At 47.7% G+C, this 14,081-nt stretch overlaps 1 protein-coding gene across 1 annotated transcript in view; it reads left to right on the top strand.

The window, feature by feature from the left end:
• CA5A (carbonic anhydrase 5A) overlaps positions 1 to 14,081 on the top strand; it is a 48,934-nt gene that overhangs the window by 19,968 nt on the left and 14,885 nt on the right. The window contains exon 3 of the mRNA XM_049864303.1: positions 2,887 to 3,084. Within this exon, the coding sequence (XP_049720260.1) occupies positions 2,887 to 3,084 (198 nt within the window). The remainder of the gene's footprint in view (positions 1 to 2,886; positions 3,085 to 14,081) is intronic.

The raw sequence follows: 14,081 nt of genomic DNA, 5'->3' as shown, positions 1-14,081 counted from the left end.
TCAGTAACTTGCCCAGCAACTCAGGTTGTGAGTGTCAGAGCTAAGTCCTGCAGTCCTGGTGAACTCGCAGAGAGGAAACCTTGCTCCCAAGCCCTGAGCTGCCTGTCTAGCTGCCATCGGGGACCAATGTGGCCCCCATAGCCGTACTAATTCTCGGGCACCTACTAAGTGTCAGGTACTTGGCACCCATGTGGCTAATCCCCACTGTGACCCCAAAGGATAGGTGCAATCGTGCCCATCTTACTGGTAAGGAAAGGGAGGTGCAGAGAAGTCACGTGCCTTGCTCGAGAGGTTCATTGGCAGAGGCAGGGCTAGAACTTGAACCCCAGTCTCTGTGGTTCTCTATCCCGGCTCTCTATCCCGGCAACCACAGTGGGGAGTGGGGGTTGAACTGTGCCAGTGATAGCTCCATATCTCGACCATGTTTTGTCACTGGTGCAACATGACCAACAATCCTCAGACAACTCAGGTTTTTTTCTATTTTTTGTGTCGTGTGGGGCAGGGCAAAACACGAAGCATGGGCAGACCCAAGTGCCTTGCCTTTAGGGAGCAAATGACTTTATCTTGCAGGAACCTAGAGTTTTGTACCCACTTTCTCAAAACAGTAGTGTCACTCCCCTTGTGACCGCTGTGGCTGTCAATGAGATACATGTAGCTTTATGGAAAAGTCACTGTATGGCACTCGTTTTCTTTTTTCACTACAGCATTGGTCTGTAGACTAGTGCCTGGGAACTACAGGCAAGCTCTCTGATCCCTTCCAACGCTAACTTCTGTGATTCTGCCACTTTTACATTGATTTTTAACCTTGAAGTGTATTATACATTCTACTAAGGAGCCCTGGTGGTACAGTGGTTAAGCACTTGGCTGCTAACCAAAAGGTTGGCAGTTTGAATCCACCAGCAGCTCCATAGGAGAAAGTTATGGCAATCTGCTTCTGTAAAGATTATGTCCTTGGAAACACTATGGGGTAGTTCTACTCTGTCCTATGGGGTTGCTATAAGTTGGAATCAACTCAGTGGGTAGAGTTCCAATTATGTTTATAACACCCCAGCTTATACCTCTAGTTCATTTCTCTCTCCAGACCTGGGGTGTTTATAACTGCCTATTAATATATTAGGAGCCCTGGTGGTGCAGTGATTAAGCACTCAGCTGGTAACCAAAAGGTTGGCAGTTCAAACCCACCAGCCGCTCTGTGGAAGAAAGACCTGGCGATCTGCTCCCATAAAGATTACAGCCTTGGAAACCCTATGGGGCAGTTCTACTCTGTCCTATAGGGTCATGATGAGTCGAAATTGACTCCATGGCAATGGGTTATACGTTCTACCAACCACTGAGGGTTTACTTATTAAACAACATCCCCTAAAAAGATTTATCAACTCCATTAAAGAACAAAAATACAGGAATACATTAGACATTAGGCTCTCAGGGTAGGAGGAAAAGGAGGCATTTCAACTTCTCAACACTGCTCTCCCTCATTTCTCCTGGTGTTCTAGAATTCTACTGGGCACACCCTTGGACACAACAGTTTTGTGGTTAGGAATTTATCAGAAAGAAAATACTCAAGTGCCCAGAGAAGTACTACAAAGTTCAACAGAGCACCGTTTAAAATTGAAAAAAGTTAGGAATAATCTAAATATCCACCATTCAAGAATTAGTTTTAAAAAGTGGGGCACTGGAATACAAAATGTACTGCCATTAAAAAGAATTCTGTATATCGACATTCATTGGCGAAATGAGTTCACGACATAGTGCTAAATGAAGAAGGTACCTACATGGTAATACACAGAGCTGAATTCTAGTTCATTAAAAATAAAATCTAGGTCTCTTCTGGTATAAGGATACTTACATAGACAACAGTCTGGAAGAATATATACCTGAGGGTTAGCGCTGGGCACCCCAGGGTACTACCGCTACAGACCAGGTTCTTGTTCACCTACAAGCTTTTCTGTATTTTCCGAAATGGTTCCAATTAGCGTATCTTACTTGCAAAATCACACACAAGGCATTTTGAAATGAAACCTTATGAAAAGGGACAAGGGACCATTCCATTCATTTTCTTGCTGCTGGAGTTTCACTACCTCCCTGTAGGAGGTGGAGCCCTAGTGGTGCAGTGGTTCAGAAAGAGCTGGGCTGCCAACTGAGAGGTGGGCAGTTCGAATCCACCAGCCACTCCATGGGAGAAAGTTGTGGCAGTCTGCTTCTGTAAAGATTACAGCCTTGGAAACCCCATGGGGCAGTTCTACTCTGTCCTATAGGGTTGCTGTGAGCCAGAATCAACTGGTCTGAAACAGGTTTGGTTTTGTTCTGTTGAAGAACAACACGCCAAAGCTGCTCCAATGGCACCCCTATTGTTCAGATGTGATTTATAGCCTGATGAAGACAAGTTTGAGATCATTTCCAAGGAACAGTTAACCAGCCTCCCCTGTCTCCCCGCTGACATTCCCTCACCTTTGCATGCCACCAGCCTAAGGCACCCAGCCCCTGGGTAACCATCCTACCTGCCCTGCCATGAAGTGCCCACCTTCATCAGCCTGCCCCCTGTCCCTGGGCCTTGCGGGGGTCAACACTGACATGGAGCCCCTGAGGCCACACTCAGTGACAAGAACAACAGAGATGGCAAAGACAACACAACCCTGTGCGGGGTGGACAATAAGCCCATATCTCAGGAAAGGTCCAGGAGGAGAGAGCCAGGACATCTCGCACGGTGAGCTCAGCGGCTACGGGGTCTGGTGGCCAGAGGTGAGCACCTGGAAGAAGACACACCCGAGGGTTGTATTCTATGTGCTGGCTCTCTGGGGTCTCGTGTTGCCACAGCTTCTGCACCTCCGTCTGAGACCCGTGATGGTGCTCGGTACATCAGCCAGGTCTCCTTCTCTCTGCCCCCAGCGCACCCCCTCTGGAAGGGCCCCCTCTCCATGCTAGGGGGCACCCGGCAGTCTCCTGTTGACATCAAGTGGAGGGACAGCATCTATGACCCCCAGCTGCAGCCTCTCAGGGTGTCCTATGACGCGGCGGCCTGCCTCTATGTCTGGAACACCGGCTACTTCTTCCAGGTGGAATTCGACGACTCCACTGAGGGCTCAGGTGAGCCTGACTTGGGGTGTGGGCCTTTCCTTTCTCCTATTGCACCCTGGGAGTGCAGTCATGGACTTGACTGGCGAAAGGGGGTGCGCCTTTACTTGTGCTGTTTGGGTGCTATATTAGTCTCCTGGGGCTGCCGTAACACAGTACCACAAACTGGAGGGCTTAAAACAATAGAAACTTATCCTCTGACAGTTCTAGAATCAAGGCCACAAGTCTGAAATCAAGGGTTATGCTTTCCTTGGAGGCTCTAGGGGAGGGTCCTATCTTGTCTTTTCCAGCTTTTTGTGGCCCCAGGTATTCCTTGGCCTGTGGCCGCATCACTCCAATCGCTACCTCTGTCTTCACATGGGTGTTTCCTCTGCATCTCTGTGTCTCTTCTCTTTTTTAAGGACACCAGTCACACTGGATCAGGGCCCACCTTAAATCCAGGATGGACTCATGTTAACTTAACCAGTTACATCTGCAAAGACCCCATTTCCAAATAAGGTCACATTCACAGGTACCAGGGTTAGGACTTCAATATGACTTTTGTGGGGAGCACAACTCAACCCATAACAGGAGGCAAGGAACAGAGACTCACTGAGGTGAGGACATACAAAGGCCAACAGGGAGCCAGGGAGAGTGCTAGTCATTTCTAAAATGATGGTGATGATCACCTACATTCATTCGCCCGATGTGGATAATTTAAGCAGAGGCGTGAAAAGAAAGGAGAAAGGGTTCAGGGTGATGACAGGGCAGGATGTTCGCAGACAGCAACCTCGTTGGTTTTCACCTGAGGCGGCCACAGGTGTGAGCAGAAGCGTGGCTTGGCTGATGTTTGGAGGGCTCCCCCAGGGGCTGCCAGGAGGATAGGCCGGGTGGAGGGGTGAGGGTGAGAGCAGGGAGCCAGCTGTTTGGGAATCAGGCGGTGGCGGCCAGCTGGGGGGCCGGGAGTCGTGGCCAGCATGGAGCCCCAGCTGCTCTCTGCCCAAGGCTTGGGACTATCATCCCATACTTCCTCCCATGAATCCTCAGAAGTGTCAGGCTGACCCTCCTCATCTATCCCCCTTGCATTTAACGGTTCCCTGGGAACAATAGCTGGCTGCTGGAAGCTCTTTGGTGTTTTTAGCACCCGTCGATGTCATCATAAACTTCATGGCCTTCAGTATCCCCATGGCCTCAGATGTCCTAATACCAAACCAGCTTTGCATTCCTAGAACTGACCCAGCTAGTCACAGCAAAGCACTTTCAGTACTCTGCTGGATTTGACCAGCCCTATTTTTTTTTTTTTATTATTACTATGATTTCCACTACAAGTGAGGTGTGGGGCTTTGTAGCCCTTCAAAGTAGCGGTGAAGTTACTCAGAATTCGCAAGGATGAAAATACAAGCAGACACCTCTGCAGGCCTGCTCCCAATATGCACGGCCCTGGGCAAGAGAACAAAGAGAGGGCCTTGGTTGTTCCTTCCCTTCTCATACCCTGCCTTCAACTTATACACACACACAGTGTACACACACACGCTCACGTATGTGCACACGTACAGGTACACAAGCATACAAGCACACATCTGTATAGTGCATGCACATACCTGCACATGCTCACGTGTGTACACCTGCACACTGCACCAACTAAGCACTCCCGGTCTGCCAGCCAGTGTGGCCCACCCTGTGGCACTTTTCCATCTCCGTGTGGATGAATCTCACAGTGAATATAGAATAAATGTACAAGAATCCCAAGCAAAATATCAGCAAGTTGAATTAAAAAAAAGCTGCTGTTGAGCTGACTCCGACTCATGACAATCTGATGTGTGTCAGAGTAGAATTGCTCCATAGGGTTCTCATGGTTGTGACCTTTCAGAGGTAGATTGCCAGGCCTTTCTTCTCAGTGCCTCTGGGTGGATTTGAACCACCAACCTTTTGGTTAGCAGCAGAATGCTTAACTGTATCACCCAGAGACTCCTCCCACAAACTTAGTGGTTTAAAACAATACAAATTTATTATCTTTTAAGTTTCTAAAGGTTAGAAGTACAGAATGAGTCTTATGGAGCTAAAATCAGTATGTAGGCAAGGCTTGTTCCTTCTGGAACTTCCAGGAGGAAGTCTGTTGTTTTACCTTGTCCAGTTTCTAGAGGCACCCAGATTCCTTGGCTTGCGGCCCCTCCTCCATCTGCAAAGTAGCAATGGCAGGTCAGTCCTGCTCACATCGCATCTCTCCAACCTCTGCTCCCTTCAGTGCATCTCCTTCTCTGACTCTGATTTTTCTACCTCTCTCTTTCACTCATTAGGACCTTGGGGCACACTGGGGCACGTGAATAATCCAGGATCATTTCCCAGCTCAGAACCTTAACTTCACTCCATCTGCAAAGTCCCCTTTGCAATCACAGACTGACAGACCCCAAGGATTAGGACATGGATGTCTTTGAGGGGCTGTCATTCTACAACCGCATCCCATTAAAGTCTTACATAGCTTCCAGAGCACTTAGTGCTAAATCCCAGTGCCCGCCCTTTGTGCTTACTCCAGCTTCCTCCCTCCACCCTGTAACCACCATCCCTGCATTCACCACCTGACTGGCCTTCTACTCCTTCTGGGCCTTTTTTATTCTCTGCCTGGAATGCTCTTCCTCTGCCCTGCTTGGTTGGCTGCTTCTCATCCTTGAGGTCTCAGGTAGAATGTCATCTCCTCCAGGAGGTCTTCCTGGATTGACCCTTCCACCTAGAGGGTGCCTGTGCAGAAAAAAAGTTAACACAGCAGGCCTGAGACTGCTCCCCTTAGAGAGGCCAGCTTTCAAGGCAGCCTTCAGCTGGTATCTGGAATGCCCCATGCAACTCCAAGAGAAAGAGCCTCTTTGCCAGCAAGGCCAGCAACAGTCCCATGGCAGGCTCTCATTGGCCCAGTGTTGGTCATTTGTCTTTGCTGAGCCAATCACAGTGACTCTGACTGGCCAACCTGAAGATGACCCTGCCCCTGGAGTGAGGTGTGGACTGAGAGTAGAGGAAAGGGTAATTCCTCAAAGGAAAGCAGGGGGCGCTGTTCCCAGAAGTGAGAACGGAAGCTGAATGAGAAGTCCTTGTTGACCGAAGAAGAGTTGACGCCTTTGAATTGTGCTGTTGGCGAAGAATATTGAATATACCGTGGACTGCCAGAAGAACAAAAAAATCTGTTTTAGAAGTACAACCAGAATGCTCCTTAGAAGCAAGGACGGCGAGACTGTGTCTTACATACTTTGGACATGTTGTCAGGAAGGATCAGTCCCTGGAGAAGGACATCATGCTTGGCAGAGTACAGGGTCAGCAGAAAAGAGGTAGACCCTCAATGAGGTGGATTGACACAGTGGCTGCAGCAATGAGCTCGAGCATAACAATGATTGTGAGGATGGCTCAGGACCGGGCAGTGTTTCGTTCTGTTGAGCATAGGGTCTCTATGAGTCAGAGCTGACTCAACGGCACCTAACAACAACAACAACAATTCCCCCTAAGACTTTGGTTCACACAGGCCAATCTGGTTTTAGTTTACTAGTCATTTTCCCCAATACCCGGTTTTCTTCTTTCTCTCCTACTCAATTTCACGTGCCTCCCCCCGCCCCACCACTATAGCTCCTTTTCCAGGCTCTTGCTCCCCCACTTTTCAGATTTCCTGTCCTTTTCATTCAGTGCCCCCCCTCCATCTCCATCTGGAAATTGGGAGCCACTGGGAGCAAAGGAAATGGAAAATGCAGGGGAAAGGCAAATAGCACTAAAAAGAATTTTTTTTTAACGTGAAAATGGGAATAGTGAGATGCTCCCATAAATTAAAACCCTGAGTAGAAGGAGAGGCAACGCCTCATGACCAAGAAAGGAAGTGAAGGAAGAAGGTACATGGTGTGGAAGCGATTTGGATGAAATGTGACTGCTTAGGCTTGGGGCTCCACCAACAGGTGAGTGCCAGAAACTCCAAGTGAAACTGAACGGGGGCCCAGAGAGTTTTCCACCAGCCTTGGCGCTTCCACGTAGTTTTCCAAGGAGGAGCTGGGCGAATGCCCTTGAAGATTAGTGCTGGCCAGTGACTCAAATAACGGAGCAGGCGGTGGGCTCTTTCCCAGGAATGGTGATGGCAGAGGAGGCCAAGGGAAAGGCGGGGGGAAGGTATGGTGGGAGAGAAAGGCTTCACAGGACGGGAGCCGGAGAGAGGAGAGGTGGAGGTGATGAAGGAAAATGGAAGCCGGGTCCAAACGGACGCCCACTGTCCAGCCCATAAACCACCTCACTTGGCGAGAGTGCCTCGATTCCAGATGTGGAAACAAGTGATCATTTCACTCAGGAATGGAATGAGTTGTTTCTACCTACGCAACAGCCTTCCTGAGAAAGGTGTGGTTGCAGGTCAAGGTTCTGGCTGCAAGGCAGCTTTCTGCTCCTCAGGAATACGCCCTGTATACTATGAACCAGCTCCTGAACGGCTGCCGAGGCCGCTACTGCCACTATTATGCTACCACTGTCACTACTACTACTAGGACTACTGCTACTACCGTTACCGCTGCTGCTACTACCATGATTAGGGCTACTGCCGCTACTGCCACTATTACTACCACTGCTACTGCTACTATACTACCACTGCCACTACTACTACTGCTGCTGCTACTGCCACTATTATACTACCAGTACTAGTACTGCAACTGGCACTATTACTGCCACTACCGTCACTGCCGTTACTGCCACTATTAATACTACTACTATTATACTACCACTACTACTAGAAACCCTGGTGGTGCACTGGCTAAGAGCTCAGGCTGCTAACCAAAAAGCTGGCAGTTCGAATCCACCAGGCGCTCCTTGGAAACCCTATGGGGCAGTTCTACTCTGTCCGATAGGGCCACTGGGAATCAGAATCAACTTGACAGCAATGGGTTTGGTTTTTTACCACTAGTACTATTACCGCTACTGCCATTACCACTACTACTACTATTACCGCTGCTGCTATTACTGCTACTACTACTATTACCGCTACTACTACTATTACCGCTGCTACTACTACCGCTACTACTATTACCGCTGCTGCTATTACCACTACTACTACTATTACCGCTACTACTACTATTACCGCTACTACTACTATTACCGCTACTACTACTATTACCACTGCCAATATTTCTACCACTACTACTGCAGCAATCACAGTACCACTACCACTACCACAAGCGACCTGGTGGGGCAATGGGTAAAGCGCTCAGCTGCTAACCCAAAGGTCGGCCATTTGAACTCACCAGCTGCTCTGTGAGAGAAAAGACCTTGCGACCTGCTCTCATAAAGATTTCAGCCTAGGAAATTCTATGGGGCAGTTCTGCTCTGTCCTCCAGGGCCGTTATGAGTTGGGATTGACTCAATGGCACACAACAACTAATACCGCTGCCGCTACTGCTGCTGCTGCTGCTATTGCCACTATTACTACCTACTATAGGAGTTGGAATCGACTCCACGGCACTGGGTTTGGTTCTTGGTTTTTTTTTTTTGTATCACTGCCACCACTACTACTGCTGCTACTACTACTACCACTGCCACCAGTACCACTATTGCTGATGCTATTACCACTACTCCTACTATTACCACTATACCACTGCTCCTATTGCTACTGCCACCGCCACAACTACTGCTGTTACTGCCGCTGCTACCACTATTACTATCACTACCGCTACTAACACTGCCACAACTGCTACTGTTAACTGCTGCTGCTACTACGATTACCATTATTACTACCACTACCGCTACTACTATTACTGTTACTATGCCGCTGCTACCGCTATTACTACCACTACCACTACTACTATTACTACTGCCACTACTACTTTTGTTACTGCTGGTGCTGCTACTACTATTACTACTGTTACTACCACTGCCACCACTACTTTTGCTACTACTACTACTACTATTACCACTATTACTACCACATTACTACTACTATTACTATTACCACTGCCACTACTACTACTATTGCTACTACTGCTATTACAATGAAACATGTGAGAGCCAGAACTCAATTTGACTGCCTTGTTTCTCTGAGTCTCACAAGTTTTCCGCCTTTTGACAGGGTGCAGCCTTACCACTTTTCTATCACTCTCTATTAGTGGAAAATATTTGAGTTTTCATTCTCTGACACGTTTCTGTCTTATACAAGTTCTGGCAATGACAGATTTTACTGTACTACTACTCTTGCCATTACTATTACCACTACTACTACCACTACCACTACTATGACTATTGCTACTGCTACAGGTCATCAGCAGCCATCTACTTAGTGCTTGTTGTGTGCCAAATTATTGCTTGAATCAGGTTTCTACCTCATTTATTCTCACAATAACCCCAAAAGACAGGTAAACTATTTCCATTTTTCAGAAGAGGACCTGCCTTGAGGCAGTTAAGAGACATCCCAACATTCAAATCCAAGGCTCTTTCCAAACTGGACTTCCTCCTTGCCATCCACGGGACAGAAGCCAGGTGTAGACTGGTCTGGCTGCCAGTAGAGGTTGATAAGCATGGGTTGACGACTCCAGGGATTATTGGATGCCCTGTTATTCTGCCCCTCAGCCCACCTCTTGCTACCCACTTTGCTGAATGGAATGAACAGACAAGGAGGCGACAAAATGCCTCTCTGTCCTGCAGTCTAGAACCCCCTTGGGGAGAGCAGGGTCCTGCAGCAACACTCCAACAGCCAAGCAGCAGCTCAGCTTATTTCTTGAGGGTGTAGGGAGAGAAAACAGTGTGGTGGTGAGCTCTGGAGCCAGAAAGAAAAGTGTGAGTCCTGGTTCTTCTGCTTATCAGTCAGGTGACGATGAGCACGTCACCTCTCTGACCCTCGGTCTCCTCCTCTGTGAGCGGAAGATCTGAACACTGATTCCACAGTGTTGGGGGAATTAAAACAAGATATCATGTGTGAGGTACTTAGTACCATGTAGAGGAAATGAACCATTCAATCAACTGTTGTTCATTAAAAATAATCAAAATGAGGCACAGGCTGTGTGCTCTTTGCAGTGTTTTCCACTAGAGGGAGCACGGAGAAGCGAAGACACAGCTGCTGGCCAGCCTGAAATCTAGCCTCTCTGACTGTGGAGGAACGGTTGTGTTTGTGTGACCTGGTCAGTCAGCTAAAGCAGGAACGATGGTGGCACCTCCAGAACTTCCCCAAAGCCTTCCTGGAAGGTCATCTTCACAAAGGACAGAATTGGAGATGAAGACCTCTGTGGCCGTGTGTCAATGGTCCCTCCAACATTAAAGTCAGTTTTTAGTCATGCACATTTATAAAGTGGGGCCCAGAACAGCTTGTTTTCCTCCCCATAACACTTGGTAATTATTCCCTGCGTCCAGAGACCCCAACTGAGACACAGTCCCTGAGAGGGAACGTCTGCAATGACGTCCACCACAGACGTCAATCAACATTTGCTCCACGAGCAATGGAGCGTGCAGGCTGATGTGATGTTTACATTTTCAGACTTTGTTCATCAGCAGGGGATCTTAGGCTGCGAGCCAAGGAAGCTGACTCCTGCCTGGAAGCACCCGGGGGGGGGCTCCCCCCTGGAGACCAGTCACCTCTCTCTCACACAGCCTCAGCTCCAGCCACTCAGAACTTCACTCTGTTCCAGCAGCTGGCTGTCACTCTGCTCCTTTCCACATACTGTCTCTTTCCACCTGGAACCTTCTTTGTCTCCACCTGGCAAATTTAAACTCGCTCGTTCTTTAGGGCTCAGGTGAACTATCACTTCCTCAAGGTGGGCCTTCCTTCATGTTCTGCTCCAGTTTAAGTACCCCCAAGCACCCCATTCTTCCCTCATAACATTGACAGCCCTGAATTTCAGCTCTTTACTCACTTACAGTCCACCTGCCTCAATAGATCCCAAGCTCCATGAGGGCAGTACTGTGTCTTGTCATTCTCTCTCCAGCCCTGTACCTGACTCAGTGTGGCATAGTCGGTACTGTGTTAGTGTCTTGGGCCAGCAATAACAAAACACCACAAACCAAGTGGCTTGTAAGAACAGAGCTGTATTGCCTCAGTTTTGGAGGCTAGGAGTCAGAAATCAGGGTGTCAGCCAAATTGATTCCTTCCGAGGCTCTGAGGATCTGTTCCTGCCTCTCTCCCAGCTCCTGGTGGCTCCAGGTGTTCCTTGGCTTGCAGCTGCAGCGTCACATGGTGTCCCTTCTCTGTGTTTCTCCTCTTTTATAAGGACACCAGTTATAGAGGATTAGGACCCACCCTACTCCAGTATGACCGCATGTTAACTGATCACATCTTCAAAGACCCTATTTCCAAACAGGGTCACGTTCACGGGTACAGGGGTTAGGACTTCAACATATCTTTTTTGGGGGGACACAATTCAGTCCATAAGAGTGCTCAATAAATATTTATTGAATGAATGAATGATTTTTCTTCTTTTATGCTTCCATGGCTGACAAAGCCCCTTCCGGTGGACACTTTCTTGAGGGATATTTATCCTTCAATGTCTACATTCAGGTCCTATTTTGGCAGAAATAGTGGCTATTTCAGGTCACCTTGTAAATCTGCGTTGATGATGACGATTGTGACAGTGATGCCGATAATACCCTAATAATAAAGATAACGATGCCAGTAATAATAAGAAGTGACTACCATTCGTTGCAGGAGGAGCCCTGGTGGTGCAATGGTTAAAAGCTCAGCTGCTAATCAAAAGGTTGGTGGTTCAAACCTACCCAGTGGCTCCACAGGAGAAAGGCCTGGCGATCTGTTTCCATAAAGATTAAAAAAAAAAAAAAATTGCCGTTGAGTCGATTGCCGTTACTACATCTCTAACGTCTGTCGTACTTATTTTAAGCCTTAAAACCACGATGCTTGCCAAAAGCTCGCTTATCCTATAAAATCCCTGAACTACAAATAGATGGTTATTACCAGCATCTGTTGTCAAAGAGCAGAGACAGTATCATCTGGGGCCGGCAGTCGGCCTGGACGTCACCTGCTCCCGGGCTATTTGGAGGGCCTGGAGCTCTCTGATGCAATTGCCCAATTATATCTCGATGAGATGGTTCCGGTGCACCTGCTCCAGATGGCTGTAGCTGCCATTCCAGGAACAACTCCCCGAGCAGCAGATTCTGGGGGGTGAGGCTGCGCAGCTAAAGGCCACCTCCTGACAAATTGGTCTTGCCTTTCATTTATTTGTATTTAATTAAAGAGAATTACCCTGGCACTGTATTATCACTATGAAAAACTCACTTCATGAAACAAAACAACCAGAATGGAAATACTGAGAATGATCACGCATTATGAAGAACGTAATTCATGTCACTAAACGATCTGCGTAGAAATTGTTGGATGGGAACCTAAACTACTGTGTAAACCTTCACCAAAAACACAATAAAATCTTATTTTAAAAAAAATCACTTTGAGAGTATCTGATTCAGGGCTACAGCTTTAATTTGGGTTCCTAAGTTAAATGGCAAGAAATGTAGCTGAACTGGGCTTGAACCTTGCTCTGAAAGCCGCTGAGGGCTGGGTCATAGGGCGGAACTGGGTTGAGGGTCACGCAGTAACCTGGGGCGGCCGATATACCCTCTCTGAGTCTTGTTTCAGTTCCTCAGGTCAGACTTGGGTTCACAGGACCTGCCCTGCAGGGTCTTCAGCATCCGGATCACATGGGGAACAGAAAGTTCTTTGCACAATTGCTGGCAGGCACCAGGAGCTCAATAGCTGCTAGCTTGCCAGGTAATGGCTCTCATAACATGGACTAAGTGTTCAACTTGTGCCGGGCACTGGTGATTACGTGGGTGAGTGGGTGTCAGGGCACAGGACCCAGAACGTCCGAGATAGGGATCGATGACAGCCATTATTCCTTAACCAGCCATTTCGTCTGTAACAGAGACAGGTCAATAGCTACTTGTGTGTGTGTGTGTGCGCGTGTGTGCTTCCTGCATGCCAGACGTTGGGCTAAGAACTTTGTATTTCCCATGTGACTTAATTCTTACAATGACCCTATTGAGGAGGTACTAGGGTCATCCCCATTTTACAGATGTGGAAACCACGGTTGGGAGAGGTTGAGTAATTAGACTGAGATCTCAGTGTGAGATCTGAACCCAGGTGGCTAACCCCAGATCACAATCCTAACCACCTTGCTGTGTTGTCCACAGAGAGAGCAACACATGTTGTTTTCCAGTTTTTAAATGAATTCACTTTCATTTTGCTCCTGGGCTGTCTTTGCTATTTAGGTCTGAATTTGAAGGCACGTTATAGTGAAATTCTTCCCTTCCTGGCTTGCCAAGGGCTCCCACCATGTCTGTCTGATTTTATAGAGAAGATACTCCCTATAGACTGTACTCATGGGCCTCCTGGATCTCTGAGTAAAAAGGCTGGGCTTTTTAAGGGGCTCTTTCTTCTTCCTTCCTAAGATGCACAAGCAAGCTTTAAAGGATGAAAGACCTGAGGTGGCCAACATCCCAGATTCCAGGCATGTGTCTACCGACTCACCGCTGCGGTCCGCTCTAGCCCAACCAACTATCCTCGGGCACTTTCTTGTTCCAGAGAACCCAGCTAGACACAGAGCTCCCTACTCACTCGTCCCCTAGGAAAACTAAAGCTTGCCAGGCCAACTTATTTTTGTTTGCCTATTGCAAAGCTAGTTGAGACAAAAGCTACCTTTGTGTGTGTGTGTGTGAAAATATGCACATCAAAACATGCTCCCATTTAACAATTTCTGCACATATTGTTTGGTGACATCGGTTACATTCTTAACATTGTGTCAACATTCTTGTTGTTTCTATTCTAGTTGTTTCGCCACCATTAATTTAGACTCATTGCCCCCGAAACTTCTTATCTAACTTTTGGCGTTACTATTGTCACTTTGGTCTCATTTTTTTTTTTTTTAAACACGATACTTAAGGATGACATTGTTATTTGTTTAAAGGCGACTTCAGGGGATAGTTTCTTTTCAAGGTTTGAAGAGTATTCCAGGGCTATAGACTCAGGGACTCCTCAGCCTTAATATACCCAGTAAGTCTGGATTCTTTGGGAATTTGAAGTTCTGTTCCACGTT

Source organism: Elephas maximus, chromosome 21 (assembly GCF_024166365.1).
Source record: "Elephas maximus indicus isolate mEleMax1 chromosome 21, mEleMax1 primary haplotype, whole genome shotgun sequence".
Classification (NCBI taxonomy): Eukaryota; Metazoa; Chordata; class Mammalia; order Proboscidea; family Elephantidae; genus Elephas; species Elephas maximus.
This window is presented reverse-complemented; position numbering and strand designations above follow the sequence as displayed.